At 40.0% G+C, this 26450-nt stretch overlaps 1 protein-coding gene across 1 annotated transcript; it reads right to left on the bottom strand.

Annotated features, from left to right (window-relative positions):
• Positions 1-4678: 4678 nt before the first annotated feature.
• Positions 4679-19178, bottom strand: LOC311041704 (extracellular calcium-sensing receptor-like; the record flags this gene model as incomplete). Its single annotated transcript, XM_084052183.1, has 10 exons — positions 4679-5592; positions 5678-5788; positions 6554-6706; positions 7581-7797; positions 7994-8263; positions 9049-9322; positions 10594-10724; positions 11383-11502; positions 11801-11974; positions 18954-19178. The coding sequence occupies 10 exons, from the start codon at positions 19176-19178 to the stop codon at positions 4679-4681; spliced, it is 2589 nt and encodes an 862-aa protein (XP_083908309.1).
• Between the last annotated feature and the right edge of the window lie 7272 nt (positions 19179-26450).

Genomic DNA, 26450 nt, shown 5'->3' with positions numbered 1-26450 from the left:
TAAGTATTAACAGTTCGACCGTGTATTGATAATAAGGAAGATATGATTGAGCCAAAATAAATCCATCATAGATGAAGAACAATAAATTGTGTTGTTTCCCCTGGAATGTGGTGATACACTATCTCACCTGTCTGAGTGCTGCACCCTGCTTACGTAACAATAGAGCAGGGACACAGGAGGGGGGTGAACATACTCAATTACATTGGGGGGGGTATCCTCCCCACTTTCAGCTCTAAAATGCCCTCTGCGTCCCTGCAATAGAGGATAACCACACCCACCCGCTTTGCATAAAGACCATTAGGTCCTCAACTACGTCCTCACACACAATATAAATAACACACAGTGTAGTACTAGGCCCACACTACACTGTAGCTACTTACAATGAGTGAGCCTCCGAAAAAGAAGATGTTTGTCCAAAGCAAACTTAGCTTTGTGAAGAGGCCAAGGCCTCCACCAGTATCCCTGCCAGTGGAAGCTCTGCTGTCAGTTGTGGAGGAGAAACCACCACCACTGGAGGACAGACATGATGATGACAACACAACCAGAAAAAGAAAAATAGCATCAGTTTTTCAGCTGTCTGAGGAAACAGTCAGCAGCAGCACAGAGGCAAGTAAAACTACTGATAAGTCATTGTGTGTGGTAATACTTCCTATGAAGCTGTTATGCATATATGTATAATGCACTATAACATTGTATAACTGTTATACTCATAAATACTCATAATGCTTATAACAAGCAAAAATAATGACTTAAACACTCAATCACCACTTATAGTGACATATACTCAAATAACATCTAAATCTCTAAATGACAGTGATTATAACGCATATAAAATAAGATAACACTATGATCCTCTGCATAAGAAAGTCTGTGAGTGACCAGTAATTATGAAGTAATCGGTATTGTGATACTTGACCTTAAATGTCATTACAGCTTTACAAAAACTCACTTAATGCAATATGTCGATCTGCAGCGCCTGCTAAATGCCTTAATGTTGCTGAAGCAATAGCCTATATTGTGCAGCCCCAGTTTCTAATGGTATCGAATGTTTATGTATTTTTTTCAGCAGAGAGATGGTAGCTGTACACCTGAAGTGAGCATTCCTCTACCCTCGTCCTCCACTAAGAATCCTGCCTCTAGCACAGAGGAGGGAAGCTCACCATTTGCTATATGGACTGAGGAGATGTGGGCCAGAAAAAAGGAGGCATACCCCTGGATCGACTGTAAGGATGGGAAACTGGGGTGCAAAGTTTGCTCAGCCATTACGGATCTGTCTGCCTTCAAAAAAGAAGGTTCACGAGTGGGATATGAATGGCATCTCTACACCATCACACCCAGCGGAAAAGACAAGAGAGCATCTCTTAGGAAAAAAATAATTAGACACCAACAGTCAGATGGTCACATTGCTGCACAACGTAAGGACTGTGACAATAAGAATGCCTCATTCAAGGCCACATGTAACGTGTTCAGATCAGTACACTACTTGGCATATAATAACATGCCATTTTCAGAACTTGACACTTTACTGAATTTTCTAGACTTACTAGCTGGGTCTGAGATTGACACAGGCTTGCGCCCAGAATACAACGGAGCACAAATGGCCAACTACATAGGTTTAGAAATGCGTAAAAAAATCTGCCAAAGAATCCAAGCCATAGAAGGTAACATTTCAATTCTCATAGATGAAACAAATAGCCTGGGACCTGGAACTACACTGATTGTGTACCTCAAGGCTGAAGCTTACAAGACCTGTGACCCAGAGTTTCTGTTTCTAGATTTGATTGACCTTCCCAACCAAAGAGCTGACACCATAATGGAGTATCTGTTAAAATGTCTCAGTGTACATGGCTTTGATGATGCATATTTGAGGCAGCACTTAGTTTCATTTGCAAGTGATGGCGCCAGTGTCATGTTGGGACGGAAATCTGGAGTAGCTAAAAGAATGTCTGAACTGTATCCTGATATAGTGACCTGGCATTGCTTAGATCACCGATTAGAGCTAGCCATGGAAGACACTCTGTCTGATATCAGTGGTGTGAAGAATTTTGACAACTTCACGTATACTATATACGACCATGACCATGAGTATGCTGACGAATGGAAACAAGTGGGGAAAAGTGGCCATTTCTTGATCAAGAGCTATGATGACATTTCCTTTCGCACAGTGTCTGCAGTTTGGGATGATTTTGAGTCACTGTGTGCTCACTTCAGCTTCGCAAAGACAGATGAGAAACGATCAGCACACGAAAGGAATGTCTTCGAAAGTCTGTTAAAGCAGCTGGCTTCAAGGCAGTTTATGTTAGATTTAGCGCTCATGTATGACACGCTAAACGAGTTAGACACGCTATCAAAACGTTTGAAAAGTGTAAAATCAGTCACCTGTGCAGACAAACTGATCAACTGTAGCTTTCAGGTCATTGCTGGAATGGGAGAACGACCAGGACCCAAAGTACGTGCAGTTGAAACTGCAGTATCAGAAGGCAGGTTTGGCACGGTTGTGCTGACAGACAACCCAGAAATAGTCTCCCTCAATCGTCAACAGTTTCTCAGAAGTCTCAGCAATAATCTAAGCCATAGAATGTTCACTGCATCGTTTACAGAGTCATCAGCCACCTCACAGACTGAGTCAGACTCACAATGTGTCGATTTGATTTCACAACTGAAAGTTCTAGAGCCTGAAAATTGGCCACCAGCACAGAAGAATCTTGGATTTGGAGAGGTGGAAATAAGGGAACTTTGCAAAAGATTCAGGCTATCAATTAAGGAAACTTCACGTGTAATTGATGCATTCTGGGCATTTATTGAGTGCAATGGAGAAATCACACCCGATGATCTCAGGCCTTTACTGAACTGCATACAACTCATCCCATGCAGCACTGCAGTGTGTGAAGAAGCATTGAATGAAATTATCACCTCTGATTATAACTTACGGATTGAACAGCTGTCAGCCTTGATGTTCATCAAGTTAAACGGGCCACCTCAAGATGTGTTCGATCCAACAGGTTATGTGACAACTTGGCTCAGATCCCATCACTCGGCTGAGGAGAATGAGACCTGCAACTGAATCTCCGAAAATCTGTTTTTCCGGAAGTTGACGTGACTGTTCTTTTGATTGTTTTGAAACCACTCGCGGTGATGTGGTTGTTCTTGAAACGTTTTCCTTTTTTTCAAGTAAACACAAGTTGATTATCATTCATGCTGGCCGTTATCTAACTGCCGTTTTGACTGTTGCTGTTTTTGAATTGTTGTAATTGTATTGAGATACATTTGAATCTAGCTTTTTTTCAATAAAGTGGTCCAAGCAAACACAAGGTGTCTGATTTTTTTCTTTTCTAAAGTGTGTGTATGTCAGGGCTATTATAGTTAACTAAAAGTAAGAAGAAACAAGTTAAAATGCAAAACAAACTTAAGACTAAAATAAATATATATATATATGTATATATAAAACCATCTCCATTCTTGTTCCTCCACCATTACAACTGGCATGCAGTCTAATTGTCCTACCCTTTTCAGCTCTATAAATTATGGCATTCTGTGAAAACATCTAAATAAAAACAAATCAATTTCAACCTAAAACATACTTATCTTAAGCTACTAAACTAAAAGTTATGTCTGTCGGTTGGAAACCTCATATATCCAAAACTGCAAAAGTAGTAGACCTACAAGCTATTATGATTTTTTGAAGTGCAGTGTGGCCAAAACGACGGGCAATGGTGGTCATGAAATTCCTGCGCTGGTGGTGTGTAACCCACTTTAGGTTGTGAGAGTCTTATGAAATGCATCCCCACCACAACTACTGCACTGCAAAGCCTGAGTGCTGAGTGTAACTACATTTTGGTTGACATTGTTTAGCTGTTTATTTGGGTCAACGGTAAAATCAGCCATCATGATTCTTTTGGAGATTTGGAGACATTTACCACATGAATACATGTACACTTGGTGACAGGGGTTATACATCTGCCGGGTAACACTTGCTATGCATCCCATGTCATAATGCGTTATTAACATACTTATAATGCATTCTAATCCTCTTATAACAATACATCATTTTGGCTATAAGCACTCATAATAAATGATACTCAATAAACAATAATCATAACACATGGCATTTTATTGTCTCCGCCAGGCCGTAGGAACAGCTAATCTCCGGCACCGTTGGCTTGATTGAAGCGAAACTGTGCACACACACTCCACTGCCCTAAATCTTTCACACGGGTCTGCTATAGCGTCACCAGGAGGCCATTTTTTTGTGTAACACACATTATTACATTATGCAAAAATCTGTTTTTACGTTATGATCTTCTTATATTATGAGCTGATTATTACATTATGAGCTTTTATTACATTTAGAGTATTACATTTTTAACCGTTATTAGATTATGAGCAGTTATTACATTATGAGTTGCTACAGGCCTTCAAAAATAATGCTGTTAGACAATAATATCTAAAGGGTACATATGCCAATTTTAAACTTATACACCTCTTACATACCTGCAGTACTTGGACCCACATAGAATGAAGAGGTGCAATTATTTCTTGTCTATATGCTTTTTTATAGTAGATAATATATCTTTGTATCTCTGACTGGATCTAGTTTAATCTGGTAGAAAACTGAATCTATTACTAAAGGTGATCAAGTAATTAAAAATATCCATATTCGTATTGTTATAAAATACGTCTACGTCTTGGTGGCACCGCGACCCATGATGGACTTCTTAGTGTTTCTCTCAGGTTTCAAAAGGATTATGTAACACTTAAGTCCAAACAGTGCCACCAAAAGGCCAAAACTGGATGCTAAAATAGCAAATACTTCCACTACATCTGCATATTTGCCTGGAGAGCTGATATATGCTGGGATGAAGGCTATCCACACGGCACAGAAGATCAGCATGCTGAAAGTGATTAACTTGGCTTCATTGAAGTTGTCTGGAAGGTTCCTTGCCATGAATGCTAATATGAAGCTGAGGAGTGCCAGTAATCCAATGTAACCTAGTAACACTGCAAAACCAACTGTTGACCCCACATTACACTCATAGACTATTTTATCACTGTGGTATTGTGTGTTTTTATGAGGAGTTGGCGAGGCAGACACAAGCCACACTATGCAGATTATTACCTGAATTGAAGTAAGAGCCAGAACTGTTCCGCGCTGCTGCATAGCACCAAAAAACTTCATAATGTCTGCTCCCCCAGGCTTGGAGGATTTGAACACAGCCAACACCACCATAGTCTTTACCAGGATACATGAGACACACAGCACAAAGCTGATCCCAAATACTGCATGCCTCAGCTGACAAGTCCAGAGCATGGGATGGCCAATGAATAGAAGTGAGCACAGGAAACATAGTTTGAGTGACAATAAAAGTTGGAAGCTGAGTTCTGAGTTGTTGGCGCGTACCATGGGCGTGTCTCGATGATAGATGAATATTCCCAGTACAATGGCACAGATAACTGTGCCCAGCAATGAGATGGTTGTCAAGGAGATACCCAGGGCCTCGTGGTAGGAGAGAAACTCCACGCTCTTAGGGACACAGTGGTCACGCTGGGGACTGGACCAGAAGTCCTCTGGACAAATTGTGCACTCTGTAGAGTCTACCAAAGAGGGAAGTGTTAAAGGGACAGACAAGTACAGTATCAGCCTAGAGATAACCTATACTGCTACATGATGTGAACCTACCAGTCTGATTGCTGATCTCTCCACCAGAACAAGCAATGCAGTCAAAGCAGCAGACAGGTTCCCCTTTCCTTCTGGCCACGCGGGTTCCAGGGGAACAGCTCTCACTGCACACTGACCGAGAAGGCTACACAGGAAAGTAACAATGTTCATTTTCAGTCTAAACTAAATTACATTCACTTCCACATCATGAGCTCAACATTAATTATTTTAGAAAGCCGAAGTGACCTTTTTGGTTTCAAAGTTCCAGAAGATTCTCTCTTCATCAAGGATGAGTTCTTCACCTGCGGAGGCTGACTTCTTGAACATACCTACATACTGATTCTTTGTGCTTCCATCAGGAAGCCACACCCAGTTCATGATATCACAGATTGGTAAGGCATCACTATTCTCATCAAATAATACTTGATCACCAAATGATGTGGTGAAGTTGATATTTTCCAGGTAATACACTAGCTATAAAGGGTGATGAGGAAGAGAAAGAAAGAAACTACAGTGTACAAGATACACAATAGGGACACTGACATAGACTGTTTACAACACAATTTATATTTATATTTTGTCCCAACCTTCTGTGCCTTGGAGAATGGGAGGGCTTCCACTTAGTACAATACAACACATAAGTCCTCATCCCATGTACAATTTCATCCCAGTTTGTAAGTTTGTTACTTTCATGCCATATTTACATATATCATGCCATATTTACATATCATGCCATATTTACATATATCATGTCATATTTACATATCATGCCATATTTACATATGTATGTTTCTAGTAAACTGTTAATTAATAAAAAATAAAAAAACACCTGCCATGGCTGTATTGTCTGCAAACTGGCACAGCTGTGCCCACTGAAAGGCCCTCTTCCTGGCACACATTGCAACATGTCATTGAGGGCATGGGCCACAGCATACACAGCCTTGTACACATTATACTCTGGCCTGAGGTTAGACACATCCAACAGGGTAGTTTCTGTTGTTCCAAGGTCCTCTTGTCCAGTACACACCCCTCCACCAGCATCCACCCACTCTGATGGAAGGGGAGCAAATTTACACTGAAATGTGTTCTCCCAAAACTGCTTCACCTGAAGAAACACATTGAAGACTTAAACATAAATGTAATACCTTGTGAATATTTAGAAACAGAAATCGGAATGAAATTGCAGCTTAAATGCTAAATTGATCTCGCAGACATCCGAACGCATCAGCGGATGTGATCTTCCCTCCGACCAAGACTTATACAACGAACGCTGTGTCAGCAAAGCTCACAGAATCCTCAAAGATCATGGTCACCCCAACAACCACGGATTGTTTCAGAAGATGCCAAAAGTAAGGTGGCTCCACAGTAACGAGGCCACTGGCAGTGGCCTGTTAAAGAGCTTCTTCCCCAATCTCACACTGGAACAAACTAGCTTGAGAAAAACAAATCTCTCCAGACAGATTCTGCTAACAGTAGAATGTGACGGCGCTGACGCCCTAAACATGTAATGTTGTCGTTAGTAGGAATAAACACACTACTGCCTTAAGCATGTAATGTTGTTAGTAGGAATAGGTTAATTGGTTCGGGATTTACAGTTATTACACTGGGCCGGTGCGGAGTCCGTAGAAAAAGAGAAAAGAAAGAGACGAGAAAAACATAGGAGAGGACAAACAAGACTAGATAGGACAACAAGAACTCAGTTCTTGGGAGAGAATTGTAGTCTCTCCCTGGTGAAGGCATTGCATACAGTCAAAAAAGCATTAGCCTATGTTCACCTTTGTAAGTAGAAACAACATACAACACACAACACACAAGCGCATGCGCGCGTGTGTGGAGTCTTCATGTGCAACTGATTGTTAGATCTGAATGACCTGGTTCAGGGAGATTGGTTTGGCCAAACAACATCATTTTTTACTCTTAGTACCTGCACTCACTATGATGTTTTCATGGCTGTTGTCACGGTCATTGTCAGGATGTATTTTCAACAAAAAGTCCCTGAGGCCTGGTATCTCTCCACGACGGACTGCAATGCCCAGGGTGCCTCTCAGGTAGGGCATGTAGCGAGGAGTCTGGAGGTTTAACTGTTCTATGAAGCTCACATCAGCGATCCACTGCAGTCCTGTCACATCCTGCTTTACCACCTGTTGATTGTGATCAACAACAACAACAACAACAACAACAGCAATAATAATAACAGAATGAAAATGGCTTTGCAATTAAACAAAATGCTCTCAATTAAATATCAACCTATATTTGTCTTGTCTTCGCTTCAATATAACACATTTCAGATTCCTTATAATTATGAGTTCCTAAATCAGCATGGATCAGAACCCCAACCTCGTCCATGAGTTTAATCGTACGGATCCCATATTCAATTACAACAACCACATGAGCTGTGGATTTCTTCATCAAAGAGACAATCCTCTGGAGTTCAGCCGGGTCGCTGTCCCAGGGCAAAACCTCCACATACGCCAGGCAACCCCAACCGGACTGGGCCAGCTCAGACTGGAAGATTTGGGCCGCATCGCGGCCATAGGCATCATAACTGAACAGCAATCCTGCCCAGGTCCACTCGAACCGTCTCATAATCTGGAGCATAGCTCTCACCTGATTGGATAAAGAATGGAGGGATAAGTGCTTAGACTAGATTATTCAATCTAAATCAGTGAATCTCCTACGCACATTCTACAATGAAAAGGTCTAATCATTTTCTTTTGATACTGTCAACAGAGACCGTAAGCTCCAGCAGTAATACACAAGCAAATGAGAGGTTATATGCAATATAAATTCCACTCACTAGAGGGAATGTCAAGTGTGTGGAACACTACTACTCAGAAGTTCACCTGGATAGTATTACTTATGACTGTTCTGAAGAAGGAAGGGTGCTGATTCCGGTCACTCAGACAGGAGCACATGGCATAGTAACTTATCTGAAAAAGACATAAAACATCTGTTCTTTAATATAAAACAGTTCTTCTTTTTTTTGGCTAATTTTCCCTGTAAGCAAACCATGTGAGTGGAGTGAGGACTGACCAGGCTCATGTTCCACTCAACCGCCACTAATCAATAAATCAATCAATCAATCAACCAACCAACCAACCAACCAACCAACCAACCAATCAATCAATCAATCAATCAATCAATCAATCAATCAATCAATCAATCTCTCAGTGATCTCTCTCTCTCTCTCTCTCTCTCCTTCGGATTCTTACTCTCAGGTCCAGGTGAATCAAACTTCAAACACAGATGTATTGTGCTCTGACCTTATGAAAACCTACCTCATCTGCCTGTTCCGCTCACATGCTCTGAGTAAATATGTTCCATGTATTTCAAGCTTTAAAATATAATACCATACATGTTTTGGTAAAAGGGGGTTCACTTAAGAAACTCACCTGGGGCACTCTGTACAAACCTAATACACTAGATATGGCAATGTTATGAGCTGAGGAACCGTCACCCACAATTCCGAGCACTGGAGGAGACCCAACACAGCTCTCATCCACATGAAACTGCTCCTCTCTCCCACTGACCAATGACAACGCTGCACGGAATCCAACTCCCAGCACAGCACAGGTATCATAGAAACTATATCCCAGAGTCACATTGGGTAGCAGGCTGGGGTTTCTGTTGATCTCTGTGACGGCAAAAGCCATGGTCTGGGCCATCCTGAATGCGTCAATGTTGAAACTAACACACAAAATGTTTTTTTTGTTCTTTTAAGTTTGTAGAAAACATTCAACATCAACAAATCCCCAAGTCCCTGTTCTCTTGCTTGCTATTGTATTTGTGATGCTCACTTGGGCTGTGAATCGTCTGCTATCTCATGATTCGATTCCGATTCGAATTGGAATCGCTTTGGATAAAAGCGCCTGCTAAATGACTGTAATGTAATGTAATGTAATGTAATGATTCTCGGGGTCACGATTCAATTAAAGATAGATTTTTTAAAAACAAAACGATTCTCGATTTAACTCGGATTCTTGGGGTCACGATTTGATAAAAAAATCGATTCTCAATAAAAAATATATTCACGATCAGTTTAATCCAAATTATTATATTGTTTTCATCTTGACTTTAACAACCAAGCGTAGCCTAGTTATTTCCGAAAGCTCAAACAAAAACATATATAATACCAGAGACGGTCATGTAAAGATTCTTGGCTTTGATGGAATCTTAGATTAGGTGTAGTTCTATTTGATGCAGAAACACAACATAATTGCTTTGGACAGTGACACACACACCTCAGCTGTGCTGAACTGAAAGTGACTGGAGTTAAAAAGCCCTTGAATATGATTGAAGACATGATCATGTTTACTGTGATTATGGTAAGCTTACATTGCATATCACAAACACCATACAGTAAAAAAAAAAACTCCTAACTTTAACCATTTTTCCCCCAAAAATAAATATAGATTTTTTTTAATCGTTTTTCCGAAATTGTGAATAAGAATCGCGATTCTTATATGAACAATTTTTTTCCAACACCCCAATGCTCAGGGACGTGCACAGATAGACTCTAGGTGGTGCTAGAGCACCTGCCCTTTGCCCTCTTGACCAGAAGTGCCCTTTTGAAAGTGCCCCTTTTTTCAGTTTACAGCAGGGGTCTTCAACAGGGGGTCCGGGACCCCTAGGGGGTCCTCAGAGTTACTACAGGGGGTCCGCCAAATCTTTATGTGATATGATTTTTCTTTTTACCACTCGTACTATCGAAACCTAGCATCCCTTTTCTGAGGAGAACTTTAGCCAAAAATAGCCGATCTACAAGCTCACAACGCCTCGCGCTGCGAGGCGTTGTGGGCTTGTAGATCGGCTATTTTTGGCAAAGAGGTATAGGTGTAGAGGGAAAAAAAAGAGCAGACCAAGTCAACAAAAAAAAGTATAATTTACTTGAGCACCTGCCCCTCAAAATGTCTGTGCACGCCACTGCCAATGCTCACCCATAGCAAATGGGGTCCCGTTGCTCGGAGATGAAAGACAGATCAGGGAAGACAGTGGAGAGGTGGATCTCAAACAGGCCACCCAGAACCAAGTCCCCAGGCTTGTAAATTCTGTTGAGATTAAACAGTGCCTGCAACTCACAAGAAGAGGAAGGTGAGGAAGACAAAGGAGAGAATGAAAAGAACAATATCAAGTACGAAAGCAGGGGTATGTCTAGAGAAACCCTCATGACTGTCCTCCTCTGTATAACACCCCCCCTCCCTTCTCTAAATCTATTGTCCAGTCGTTACGTTTTATACACAGTGCTGTGCCATCCCCTGTGCCACCTTATGGCATTACGTAATCTTTCACATGTACAAAACACCCATCTGAGCAGTGACAGAAGTCGAGGCAGGGCTTAACGTACACTAGTAACACTTTCATAATGTCATATGTAAATGTTTTGTGTGTCCTGCATGTCAATGACACTATCTCACCAGGGCCACAAAAAAAGGAGAAGAAGAAATATACACTTACTGTAGGTCATGAAATGCATTGCGGATTTTAGAAAACAATTTACTTATAATGAAATAAAGCTGCAAGCAGAAATGCACAAATGAATCCCAGTTCTAAGGTCGTAAAGATGCAAAACAGCCGCTTTCACTACCTTTCACAGCGGTCGCAAGTCCTGGGAAGAGCTCTGTCCATACCATATGGTCATGCTCCCTGACAGGATGCTCAGGGTTTTGGCGAGGTAGAGAGATTTTGGATTTTTTCATGTGGGACAGGCATTGCCTCGCTTTCTTTACCGCAGCCTCAGTGTGCATGCTCCACGCCCGGTCTTTGGTGATGAGCATGCCGAGGTACTTGGAGCTGTCCACCCTCTCCACTGGCCCTCCGTTGATCAGAGGACACGCGTAGGACTTGGTCTTGCCGACATTCAGAAAGGGGCTGTTATCCTCACACCATTTTGTCAGACCTGCTACCTCCTCCAGGTGGGCCCTCTAATCGTCGCTAGTGATAGGGTCCACCACCACTGTGTCGTCAGCAAACTTAACAATGGTGTTTGGGCTGTTCTTGGCCACACAGTCATGGGTGTACAGGGAATACAGCAGTGGGCTCAGTACAGAGCTCTGGGGGGCTCCAGTGTTTAGGGCGAGGTCAATGGAGGTGCCCACCCTGACCACTTGGGGTCTGGCAGTCAGGAAGTCCAGTACCCAGCCGCACACTAGTAGGGCTCAGACCCAGGTCTGCCATCTTGCTGGCTAGCTTGGTGGGGATTATGATGTTAAAGGCAGAGCTGTAATCAGTGAATGGCAGACTTTGACATATTTCCCCTCTGTTGTTGTCAAGGTGGGAGAGGATGGCAGGTAGGACCTGGGAGATGGCGTCGTCGTGGATCTGTTTGGGCGGTAGGCAAACTGCAGTGGGTCTAAGGTGCTGGGGAGAGAGTAGTATTTTACTAGCCTCTCAAAGCACTTCATGACCACTGAGGTCAGTGCAGTTGTGTTGATGCTGTATTGATGTTGTGTAGTTTTGTTCATTTTGTGTTGGGATTGAATAATTGTGATGTTATTTTCATTGTGTGTTGTCTTGATGTTGTGTATTTGTGTTGGCTAGTGAGTAGCATTGATGCACCCCAGGGCGCAGTGCTATCACCCTTCCTGTTCACCCTTCCTACCCTAAATAAAGGAACATGTTTTCTTTTTGTGAACTTGTAGATCTGTAAATATTTAGAAAAATGTATCCTTTAGACGGTCTGCAGACAAATACATACAAAAGGTGCATATCTCTGCTGTCCAAATATATAAACTTTTCAGGAAATGAAAAAACAACAACACTATAAAAATACTGCCTAATCAAAGTTGGTATGGTAACTTACATCAGATCCTTGAATAAGTCCTTATATTATCATCATTTTACGTAGAGTTTTAAGTAGAGTTAGGAGCTTTTTGATCATTAAGATTTTTATTTTATTTTTTAAGTTGAAAAATTGAGATAGCTGATTTCTGCCCAACAGCGACGATATACGTATATATACACTACATGTATTTGTACATATCTGTCAAAAACATAAAACACACACCAAAAAAAAGATGTTGTGGTCCTTTGTAAATTTGTATTGATTTATTGATTGATTGGATACTTTATCATTCAGTTGTGGTCCTGTGTATTCAATTCATCAAGACGTATAAAGACATACAATACTATTCAAGAGATCATGACTAGGAGCAGTAAATGTGTATTTACAGAAAAACATTGGGGGGTAATTTCATTTGGCAGGCTAGGAGACTTGTCTAGGTCCAGTTAAATGCAGACATATGCTCTTTTATGGCGGTTTTGATGGCAGATGGTAGGGAATTCAAAATTGTGGTGGCATACTAGTAGAATTAATTCATCCCTATGTTTTTGCTGAATCTGGGGGGAATGAGATCAGTGCAGTTGTGCCCGTGGGTATTAGTCACTCTTTTGAAGTAGTATGCGTACCTTAGTTCTGGACTTTTCTTATTCAGATCATGTGCCAACAGCAGACTATACCCAGGTGTGTGTGTGTGTGTGTGTGTGTGTGTGTGTGTGTGTGTGTGTGTGTGTGTGTGTGTGTGTGTGTGTGTGTGTGTGTGTGTGTGTGTGTGTGTGTGTGTGTGTGTGTGTGTGTGTGTGTGTGTGTGTGCGTGCGTGCGTGCGTGTGTGTTTACCACTGATGACATATGGCCCAGGGCTGAAGAAATACTGTCTCAGCAGGTGCAATGTTGGAAGTTAATTAATTGTCACGTCTAATGCGGGAAATGGGTCTCTGGAGATCTTTTCAAAACATGCTCCAATTAATTAAGATGCGAGTGCCATATAGGGATGGGCAACAATACAGTACATCACAATGGTTAATACAATATACCCCAAATGTAAATATCTTCACTGTCGGGGGAAACCTTGTATGTCCAAAACTGTTACTTCTCAGGATAACCTCATGTGCTCCAATGGATTCAATGTAGTTATTTAGTCACAATCTCTAATACTTTTCATTGGTTCAATGTTTATAAAACTCACAGACACTGTAAACATGACCAATTGGCCGAAGTCCAGAGATGCAAAGTTTGGGGGTTTTATTTGTTCCCAACCAAATCATCCACCAACAGTTATAGTGCAGCAAATAAGGGAAAGCCTTGAATAACAAAAATCAAAAATAAGACTTTACAAAAATATAGAAAATGAACATACTTGACAGCAAACTATAAAGAAAACAACCCAGGAACTTAAGAAACTTAAACAGGCGACACTCTTAAACCTGGTAACTCTCCCCCATGTGCTTACAGCTTGTTGCTCCAAGTCTAACTGAACTCTCCATACCTGTTGGGATAAACCAAGCACCATAACAGTAATTTGTATCCATTTTCTCAAACCAGGCAACCCAAGGCCCATGAGTTAATCTACAATTACATAAATGCTTCTTAAACATATTGTCAATGAATACCCTTCAATACATATTCCAGGCACCAAACACATACCAGCAAAATGCTAAATAACATTAACAAACACCCCTCCTCCTCTACAGTACATAGCACGTTCCACCCCTTCTTAAACTAAATGGACTGGCCCTGCTCTGTTTCGGCAGTTACAAGTCAGATTCAGAGGGTGCCAGTACTGCAGAGGAAAGACCAGGTGACAAACAAACATTTCAGATCAGTTCTAATAAACAGTGTTAAAACAAACATAACGTTTGAACCCCTTAGACACAGGTGTCACACTTAACTTTACTTTCACATCCACGTTTTTGGCATGTTGCTGTGGATTGATTGTGCGTGCGTGCATCTTCAAGTTCTCCAAGCAGCTGGGGTTGGCTGTCTTTCGCATCCAGTTCCATTTTCAGCTTCAACATCTCCTGCTTCTGTTGTGCCAATCTGTCCTTTAGATGTTTTTGTTCCTCTTCATGTGAGATGGTGTGCCTCTTTAATAGTCAAAATGACCCAAAAGAGGAGCAGCAAAAGAAGTTTTTCATAATATGTTTAATGTACTATAGATAAGACTTTAGACAAAAGAAATGAACCATGGCAATGAAAATAGGGCTAGACCTTGAGTCCACTGCAGCAATGCAGTACTCTGAGGTCATAGGCAATTTAGTTTTCCCATGTGGCTTTGTGGTAATCCTCATGTTCCACACCTTGGCACTTCACCAGACAGGAAATTCATAGAGAGGGGTGGTAGTGCAAGCTATGGACTTTTGGAGATCAAGAGACACCATCACAGTGTCTATCTCAAGAGGCAGGCAGATGGTAGCTACACGCTCAAGGAGAGTCACACATATCACTACCAAATTGTGGGGCGGCTGTGACTCACAGGCATCGCCTTGACAACTTGTAGACAGGCATGCAATGCTCATTTGGTATGTTCTTGCACTCTATTTCAATGACGTGACGCGCACGTCGCTTAACACCTACACTGCAAGTCACACAATGGACAATTGATATGCATCTAGGCTTATTCCTATGTTAATTCGCTAGGTGTGAGTCGGGAACCTTTGTAAACTTTGTTGAGGTGCGAATTTAAAGTAGTGTTAAATCTATGCGTGTGCCTGCGTGTACTCCTGGTCAAATAGGTTCCGGCACGGCGGGCAAGGCCGTCCAGTGAGCATTGCAACCCTGCTTGTAGATCAGCTTATTTTGGCAAGCGAGTCCCTCACGCGATGGATCGTTATAAGTAATAGCGTGTAATGATGTGGTCAATATGCTATTATAGGCACGACATTGGAGTTGGCATGAAATGTAAAGCCCAATAGCGAAACTGTGGCCACACTTGCAGAAACGGCGGTTGAATTTGCATCCTGTCATGTCTATAATATGCATAGAAGCAATAGATTGTTGACATATTTTTTCTTTCTTTTTTATGTGTTGACAAATGTTGGACACATATATATTTTATTTGAGGTTTGGCACTGTTGTAATTGATTTTGCATGAAGAATAAAGCAATCTAAAGACATACGCAAGCTTTGATTCCATGTAAGTCAGCCTCGGAGCAGACTTAGAATATGCGGACCCCCCCGCAAAATTAACCGACAGAAAGAGATTAATGAATCAGACTCGTAAGGGAAGTTGCGTAAATTCCTTTACGTTCAAAATATGGGCGTAAACAATAGTGAATCAGGCCTATTGTCTCCCCTAAAGTAATACAGTCAAGCCCCTCGCAGGGACCGCCTTAGTCTATACATTTATGGAAGGATGATTGTTATTGCTTAAACATGTAACTTTATAATGTTGTGGGACATATGCTATATAGTTGTTAAAAAGTAAGATAGTGCTGCTTTAAGTTTTCACACACACACACACACACACACACACACACACACACAGACAGACAGACAGACAGACAGACAGACAGACAGACAGACAGACAGACAGACAGACAGACAGACAGACAGACAGACAGACAGACAGACGGAGACACACACACACACACACACACACACACACACACACACACACACACACACACACACACACACACACACACACACACACTAAGTAGACTTACAATAAAAACTTGAGTTTACTTAAACTACTTTATTTAAAGAAACAAAAACAAAAAAACAAGATTCAAGTTTCAGCAACAACCACATTACATCATCTAAGTGGTTTCAAATCAATCACATGAACTACCAGCATGGTAATAAGACAATTGAACTGCATTACAACGTCAAAACAGTTTAAAGTCTGAAAATGGGTCAATTGTGGGCAGGTGCTCTTTTATGATGGTATTGAATAAAGATCTTGGATCATCTGATTGATAGGATTTCACCCAAGTTTCCCAAATCCAAGTTTTCACATATTCTGTTGGATCCCACATGGCTAGAGTTGGTCCATTTAACTTAATAAACATCAAGACTGATACCTGTTCAATCAGTAAGTGTTTATCCGAGGTGATAATTTGGTTCATCTGCCTGAATACCCTTTCACACTCTGCAGTGTTCCATGGGATGAGTTTTATGCAATTCAATAAAGACCGGAAATCATCGGGTGTAGTACGTTCTCCATTGCACCTCTTGAAGTCCCTGAATGCAATAATTACACCAAAGCTTTCCTTGTGTGGCAGCCTGAATCTTCCGTCACACAGTTCAAACAATCCCTCCTCTCCAAAGTTGAGCCGCCTATTCTGTGCTGGTGGCAAATGTTCAGGTTCTAGAACTTTCAATTGTGAAATCAAATTGACACATTGTGAGTCTGACAGTCTATGGCTTAGATTATTGCTGAGACTTCTGAGAAACTGTTGCCGATCGAGGGAGACTATTTTTGGGTTGTCTGTCAACACAACGGTGCCAAACCTGCCTTCTGATACTGCAGTTTCAGCTGCACGTACTTTAGGTCCTGGTCGTTCTCCCATTCCAGCAATGACCTGAAAGCTACAATTGATCAGTTTGTCTGCACAGGTTACTGAATTGACTTTTTCTAAACGTGTGGATAGCATGGCTAACTCGTTTAGCGTGTCATACATGAGTGCTAAATCTAACACAAACTGCTTTGAAGTCAGCTGCTTTAACAGACCTTCAAAGCGTTTCCTATCGTACACCGGTCGTTTCTCATCTGTCTTTGCAAAGCTGAAGTAAGCACATAGTGACTCAAAATCATCCCAAACTGCAGACACTGTGCGAAAAGAACTGCCTACATATCTGGTGCTCAGCAAACTGCCAATTTTCCCCACTTTTTGCAATTCAGCATACTTAAATGTAATGTTGTACACCATATACAATTTGTCCATGAAGTTGTCAAAATTGTTCACACCACTGACATCAGACACAGAGTCATCCACAGCTTGCTCCAGTTTGTGATTTAAGCAATGCCAGGTCACTATATCAGGATACAGTTCAGACATTTTTTCAGATACTCCAGATTTTCGCCCCAACATGACACTGGCGCCATCACTTGCAAATGCAATTAAGTGCTGCTTCAAATATGCATCATCAAAGCCATATACACCGAGACATTTCAACAGATGTTCTATAATGGTGTCAGCTCTCTGGTTTGGCAGCTCAATCAAATCTAGGAACAGTAACTGTGGTTCACAGCTCTTGTCTGTTTCACACCATTTGAGGTACACCATCAGTGTAGTTCCAGGTCCCAGGCTAGTTGTTTCATCTACAAGAATGGAAAGTTTACCTCCTTTGTCTTGGATTCTATAGCAGATTTCCTTTCGCATTTCTGAACCTATATGGTTGGTTATTTGTTTAACCCCATTTTTGTTTGGTAAATACTGTAATCCACGTTTATCTGAAAATGGCATGTTGTTTTGTGCCGAGCAGTATATTGAGCGGAAAACGTTACACATGGCCTTCTCAAGTAGATTGTCTGTTGGATCATTCTTTGGATTGTCTTGTATGCGTTGTGCAGAAATGTGACCATCTGACTGTTTGTGTCTCATTATTTTTCTCATAAGAGATGCCAGCATTGCACTCTTGTATTTTCCTCTAGGTGTGATGGTGTAGAAACGCCATTCATGTTCTGTTATTTGTTTTCGCGCTTGTTCTTTGAAGGTAGAGAAATCCATAATGGATGAGCAAACTTTGCAGCCCAGTTTCCCATCCTTACAGTCGATCCAGGGGTATGCCTCCTTTTTTCTGGCCCACATCTCCTCTGTCCATATAGCAAATGGTGAGCTTCCCTCCCTTGTGCTAGAGGCAGGAATTGTAGAGGAGGATGGGGGTTGGGGACTGCTAATTTCAGGTGTGCAGCTACCATCTCTCTGCTGAAATAAACACAAAAAAACATTAGATACCATTAAAAACTGGGGCTGCACAATATAAGCTTCAGCATCAACATCACAATGACTGTACATGTGAAACACTACCATGATGCTAACTGTCCATGAAGCCCATGACGCATTCTTGTATTTATCATTTACTTATAACAATGTATATTTATAATTGCGTCTACTAACACACTTAGATAATGCTTTATCTAATTCATAACAACTTATAAACCATTGTATAATGACACACAGTCAAGTATGAACATCGTATAATAATTTAGCAGACAGTCTTACCCAGAATGACTTAACTGTGTTTTTATAAAACTGTAAAATTTGAGTTATGAGCACTCATACGTCCCTTATAATTACTATAATTACTAATAATTACTAAGTTCATACAATGAGAATTATAATACTATGAATCTTGCAAAAAAACATATCGTGGAGACAAGTATTATATAATACTTGAAGTCATTATAATTAATGCTTTATAATGTTATCCTTGTTATAAAGAATTTAAACAGTGTTATAGGCAGATTATAATGCATTCTACTTATATGTATAATGCATTGCAGACATGGGCTTCATAGGAAGTGTTAACAAACAACATGATGACTTAACTTAATAACAGTATATAGTGTTACTTGCCTCTGTGCTGCTGCTGACTGTTTCCTCAGACAGCTGAAGAACTGATGCTATTTTTCTTTTTCTGGTTGTGTTGTCATCATCATGTCTGTCCTCCAGTGGTGGTGGTTTCTCCTCCACACCTGACAGCAGAGCTTCCACTGGCAGGGATACTGGTGGAGGCCTTGGCCTCTTCACGAAGCTAAGCTTGGTTTGGACAAACCTCTTCTTTTTCGGTGGCTCACTCATTGTAAGTTGCTACAGTGTAGTGTGGGCCTAGTACTACAGTGCGTGTTATTTATACTGTGTGTGAGGACGTAGTTGAGGACTGGTCTTTATGCAAAGCAGGTGGGTGTGGTTGTCCTCTATTGATATGTAAGCAGGGTGCAGCACTCACAGAAGTGAGAGAGTGTATCATTCCTTCCAGGCAAAACAACACCTTGTTCTTCATTTGCTGATGGATTTATTTTTGGAACAATCATATCATCCTTATCAATACACGGTCAAACTGTTCATACATACAAATATACAAAATAAATGAGCATTAATATCATGGTAGAAAGACTGTCGACATGTAAATAGGTTAAAACCCTATATGCACAATAAGAACTACATTTCAAAACATCTTATTGTTGGCTGAGCTGATACAACTGTAAGGTATTGTCCTACATTCAAGTGTCCATGAAACAGACAATAATGCAATGTATTCTCCTTTATGCAATAACAATAGAACATAATAGAACATTTAAACTTAGAACAAACAAACCTTATAGTTTTCTCCCATTTCACTTCTCTTCAAAAGGAGTGTAACCACCTAACTGGTCCTCCTGACAACACATCTTATAGAGATTTCCGGGCTGGCCACAAAACAAACCAACATCCATGAAAATAATAGCCTAATATATACAATAATGCAAATAAAACACACAATAATGATGGAAGTGTTATTTGTGTGCAGTCCTGGTATTTTCTGTGTACTGGTTTGAAACTGACATATTGTATTCTATTGTTTTTATTTGGTTTATCTTTATTTCACACCGTAAGTGCCCGTTTTTAAATCGATTTCAGTGAGAAGATACACATCAGCCAAACAAACAAATATGGAAATATGGAAAACCAGGATAATTCTGAAAGAATTTGGAGCACTTGTGTGAAACTAGTTTCAATAAGGTTGTGATTGTGTAATTAAACTCTTCATAGTGTTGTTGTTATATCAATTTATGAGTTTCTGTTAGTAATAATATATTCGTATTAATGAGTTATAATTATTCATTATTAATTCATTATATTGATATATGCACATTATAATGCCTTATAACATGTTGATAATATGCTACATTATAGACACAGGATGAGGTGCTACCAAACTCTTTATTATCAGTAACTTCCAATACTGGCTGCAATGCTGCTTCCGAATTGGACCAGTAAGTGATAATAGTAAAATCAAAAGATGAACTGCTATACTTTGCTTTGGACAAAACAAGTCACATTTTATCATATCATTTGTCAATTGAATTGAATATAACATCCATACATGATTACATGGAAGGCAAATATGTACTGTATATCACTGGAACTTGCCACCAAGCCAATACAATGAGCAATATTGTTAGAATGCGATGCATTGGTCTTCTTTATCACTATAGCTGATGCTGTCGTTTTGTTTGAATGTCAGTGTTGTATTTTGATTTGTTTGTATTTGTTTTGTATATTTTATATATCTCGGTTTAATGTATAATAATGTGTTTGGTACATTGCCTTGTGTTGTATTGTTACCATTGTGAAGAAGCACTGTGGAACCTTGGGCTTACACTCTGCTGAACTGATAAAGATTCACTTAATCATACTAATATAGAAACCACAGTGATAAACTTGACATAGAAATGATGATGCTACGATTTTTATTTAGAAGAAAAAATGCACTTTGTAGGTTTAAAAACAAAACAAAAAAACATACAGCCTTATCTTCATCATACTGTACATGGCCGTGTGTTTAATTTTACAAATTAACATTAGATTAGCTTGTCTTTCAGTTAATGGTTGCTTGTAATGGGGGGGGGGGGGGCAAGATAAAACAAGAGATGAATAGGAAGTGTTTACATACACAGTGTAGCCAATAACTGAGCATCCTCAGATGCACATTATAAAACCCTTTACACATTTATTAACAGGGAATGACTATAAAACAATTATCATCTGACATCATAAATATGTGTTCTATATATCTACGTTTTTATTAATGTAGCTTATTATCCTTGTCCATTGTGCCATATCCTTTGATTTACTGATACATTTATGTTTTTATTAACAAAAAATGCATAAATTACCATATATTTTATTTCCTTTGAGTGCAAAATGTGTGTGTAAAGTCAGTTTCATGGTCTTCAACACAGGTGAAGGCATTTTCTTGCACCTACGACCCAACAAACCGTCAGGCAAACAACAGGCCAGACAGATACTCTAATGGCCGGGTGTGGCTCCTTTTTATTCAGCCATCAGCCAGGTGTCTCAGCAGTCCTGAATATGTGTGATGAGAGGGCTTCGCATGACTAAGAAAGCTCAACCCTACAGGCTCAACCCTACAGGCTGTAGGGGTTAAATAAATAAAAACTTCTAAATAAAAAATACATCTTCATAATTTCTCTGTCAAGTTTTTCACTGTGCTTTCTTACATTAATATAATATTGAGATGTGTACGAACGCTTCTTTTATTGTTGTATTGTTTATTGGATCTTGTTTAGTCGATACACTTATTTGTTTTAGCTCCTGCTCATTTGATCTAGCTATTTTGTCTCATCTGTTTAAGGAAATAGGTAGCTGATATATTGCACTTTTACCTTAGCGCTAGGTATACTCTTGGTTGCTTGTTTTTGCAGAAAATGCACTTAGGACTTCTGGTGATTAGTAGTTTTCGTTCCCCACCTATGTTGAATGCACTTATTGTAAGTCGCTTATTTAGCAGATTTGAAGCCCAATGTTCCAGAGGGATTCTTCAAAATGGATACAATAAAACAAAAGGCAATATACCGAACACATTGTTACATTACGTTATATAAAACAAGACATATGTTATAATGTATAAAATATAGATACAAACAAATAAAAAAACAACAGTGACAATCAAACATAATGACAGTGATAAACAAGAACAATGAATGCATTACATTCTAATCAATTTATTGTCTTTGCTGCAAGTATGGACATGGTAGTTGTTTTGTATTTACATGTCCTAGCCAAAATAATATGATTGAATATGACTTGTGCTTTGTCAGCTGCAGGTGATCACCACATTACATTAACCAAAGCATGCAGGCATTGTAAATGCACATTGTAGAACAAACCATTAGGAAATGGCCCAATTGTTAACCTAAATGGTTAACCTTTATGGTGTATTTAACTTTTGAAAAGCTCATTTCAGTTTAGTTTATCATTGGGCTTGATTATAATGCTATCCCCTAGTGGCACTACACCACCCTATAATGAACCCTGTATTCTGTATACAGACAAACCAAAATACAACAGTGACATTAAAACAAAGTGACAGCATCATCAGCTATAGTGATAAGAAGAACAATGCATCACATTATGATATTGCTTATTTTATTGGCTTTAGTGTTCCAAGTAATCCATGTGTGGGCAGTGCAGTTTTTGTATTCAATTACATTTTCCAAGCCAAAATAATAAAGACAAAATGTGACTTGTTGTGTCCAAAGCAAAGTGTTGCAGCTCATTGTCTGATTTCAATGGTTGAAGAGAAATGGGAAAGAGCATTTGCATGCTAAGTGAGATGACCTGAGACAAAGCTGGATGCAGAGGTGATCATCACATTACAGAGAAATGGAACAATGGACTTCTCCATATGAAAAGCTACTTGACAATGGTCCAATTCTGAAGCCAGACAATAGCAACCTTATTGAAACTAATTTCACACACCTGCATGCTGCAAATTCCTTCAGAGCAATAGAGTGTTCCTTCATTGTCTGGTTTTCCACTTTTGCATATGTGTTTGTTTGGCTGATTTGTGTCTTCTGTTTTATTTTATTTTATGTGTAGCGTACTTACTTAGCTTGAGCTCTGTTGACATCTGCTGGACACATTACGATTCTACACAGAACTCGTAGGACTTCACTGTGTAAAATAAAGATAAACCAAATCAGAACAATATAATACAACAGTAGGCAGTTTTAAACGATTACACATCGACATCGTACTACAGATACAAATAAAATAACCAGGACTGCACAGAAACACAAACAAATAAATACATACAGTCAAAACGAAAAAACAAATAAAATTCAGTGCAACACACATTTTATCCTTATATTATTTGTTTCATGGATGTTTTGTGGCCTGCCTGGAAAGCACTCCTTTCGAAGAGAAATGAAGCGGGAGAAAACCATGAGCGGGAAACTAAGGTTTGTTTGTTCTATTCAAGTTAAAAAAAATCTATGATGCTGTATAGTTATTGCATAAATGGGAACATATGTATTATTGTCTGGTTCATGGACACTTGGTTTAGGCTTTAATACCTTACAGTTGTACTGCTATGCAACGGTTTGCAGCCAATGAGATGTGTTGTTGTTTATGTGCATACCTGTAGGGTTGTGAAGTTGTTAAATCCATTTATACTGTATATGTTAACAGTTATGTTTTTTTCTACCATAATATTAATGCTCATTTATTTTGTATATTTGTATGTAGTAACAGTTTGACCGTGTATTGATAAGGGTGATATGACTGTGGCAAAATAAATCCATCAGCACATGAAGAACTAGAGTGTTGTTCACTCTCTCACCTCTCTGAGTGCTGCACCCTGCTTACATAACAATAGAGGATAACCACACCCACCTGCTTTGCATAAAGACCATTAGGTCCTGGTCCTCACACACAGTATAAATAACACACAGTGTAGTACTAGGCCCACACTACACTGTAGCCACCTACAATGAGTGAACCACCGAAAAAGAAGAGGTTTGTCCAAAGCAAACTTAGCTTTGTGAAGAGGCCAAGGCCTCCACCAGTATCCTTTCCAGTGGAAGCTCTGCTGTCAGATGTGGAGGAGAAACCACCACTACTGGAGGACAGACATGATGATGACAACACAACCAGAAAAAGAAAAATAGCATCAGTTCTTCAGCTGTCTGATGAAACCGTCAGCAGCAGCACAGAGGCAAGTAACACTATATACTGTTAAAGTTAAGTTGCTGTGTTGTTTGTTAACACTTCTTATGAAGCCCATGACTGTAGTCCATTATAAATATACGTAGAAAGAATGCATTATAATCTGCTTATAACACTGTGTGGAAACATTCAGAAGCACAGAGGCAAGTAACATTACTGTTAAGTCATTGTGTTTGGTAATACATATACGTATAATGCACTAATACTCACGATACTTTTAACAAGTATAACACATTATAACAAATGTTCTATTATAATGACTTAAAACACCAGTTATAGTGACATATAATCACACAATATGTCTCTAAATTAAGAGTGATTACAATGCATACAAAATAATGCAATTATGAGAAATATAACAATATGATCCTCACCATAAAAGTCATTACAGCTTTATACTAATTGCACTTAGGCTATAAGTAGCTCTGCAGCGCCTGCTAAATGCCTTAATTGTAATAATGTAACAATGCATTGTGTCATTATATACTTTTTTTAATAAGTTCTTCTGATTGCTAGTTTTATTATTTATTCTAATAAATGAATACATTAAGCAAATGATAATACAAGTTGTAGACGTTTTAGCATCATAGCAGTTGTGATGTTGATGCTGAAGCAATAGCCTATATTGTGCAGCCCCAGTTTCTAATGATATCGGATGTTTATTATTTTTTTCAGCAGAGAGGTGGTAGCTGTACACCTGAAGTGAGCATTCCTCTACCCTCATCCTCCACTAAGAATCCTGCCTCTAGCACAGGGGAGGAAAGCTCACCATTTGCTATATGGACAGAGGAGATGTGGGCCAGGAAAAAGGAGGCATACCCCTGGATCGACTGTAAGGATGGGAAACTGGGGTGCAAAGCTTGCTCGTCCATTACGGATCTGTCTGCCTTCGAAAAACAAGGTTCACAAGTGGGATATGAATGGCATTTCTACACCATCACACCCAGCGGAGAAGACAAGAGAGCATCTCTTAGGAAAAAGATAATTAGACACCAACAGTCAGATGGTCATATTGCTGCACAACGCAAATACTTTGACAAAAAGAATGCCCCATTCAAGGCCACATGTAACGTGTTCCGATCAGTGCACTACTTGGCATATAACAACATGCCATTTTCGGAACATGACGATTTAGTGGATTTATTTGACGAAGTTGGGTCTGACATTGACACCGGCTTGCACTCAGAATACAGCGGAGCGCAAATGGCCAACTACATAGGTTTAGAAATGCGCAGAACAATCTGCCAATCTATCCAAGCCATAGGAGGTAACATTTCAATTCTCCTAGATGAAACAACTAGCCTGGGACCTGGAACTACACTGATTGTGTACCTCAAAGCTGAAGCTTTCAAGATCTGTGACCCAGAGTTTCTGTTTCTAGATTTGATAGACCTTCCCAACCAAAGAGCTGACACCATTATGCAACATCTGTTAAAATGTCTCGGTTCACATGGCTTTGATGATGCATATCTGAAGCAGCACTTAATTTCATTTGCAAGTGATGGCGCCAGTGTCATGTTGGGGCGGAAAGCTGGAATAGCTAAAAAAATGTCTGAACTGTATCCTGATATAGTGACCTGGCATTGCTTAAATCACAAACTGGAACATGCTGTGGATGACACTGTGTCTGATGTCAGTGGTGTGAACAATTTTGACAACTTCATGGACATATTTTACACTGTGTACAACAGTACACATTATGCTGACAGATTTAAACGACAGGGAAAATTCGACAAGTTGCTGAGCAAGAGATATGAAGGCAGTTCCTTTCGCACAGTGTCTGCAGTTTGGGATGATTTTGAGTCACTATGTGCTTACTTCAGCTTTGCAAAGACAGATGAGAAACGACCGGTGTACGATAGGAAATGCTTTGCCGGTCTGTTAAAGCAGCTGACTTCAAGGCAGTTTGTGTTAGATTTAGCACTCATGTATGACACTCTAAACGAGTTAGCCATGCTATCAAAACGTTTACAAGAAGTCAAGTCAGTAACCTGTGCAGACAAACTGATCAAGAGTAGCTTTCAGGTCATAGCTGGAATGGGAGAACAACCAGGACCATTTTCAGCAGTACGTGCTGCTGAAACTGCAGTATCAGAAGGCAGGTTTGGCACAATTGTGCTGATAGACAACCCAGAAATAGTCTCCCTCAATCGTCAACAGTTTCTCATCGGTCTCAGCAATATTCTTAGCCACAGAATGTTTACAGAGTCATCAGCCACCTCACAGACTGAGTCAGACTCACAATGTGTCGATTTGATTTCACAATTGAAAGTTCTAGACCCTGAAAATTGGCCAGGATATTACGAGAATATGGATGTGGATGATGTTGTATTTGGAGGG

This window comes from Gymnoscopelus microlampas, assembly GCF_963454915.1.
Source record: "Gymnoscopelus microlampas genome assembly, chromosome: 3".
NCBI classification, from domain to species: Eukaryota; Metazoa; Chordata; class Actinopteri; order Myctophiformes; family Myctophidae; genus Gymnoscopelus; species Gymnoscopelus microlampas.
This window is presented reverse-complemented; position numbering and strand designations above follow the sequence as displayed.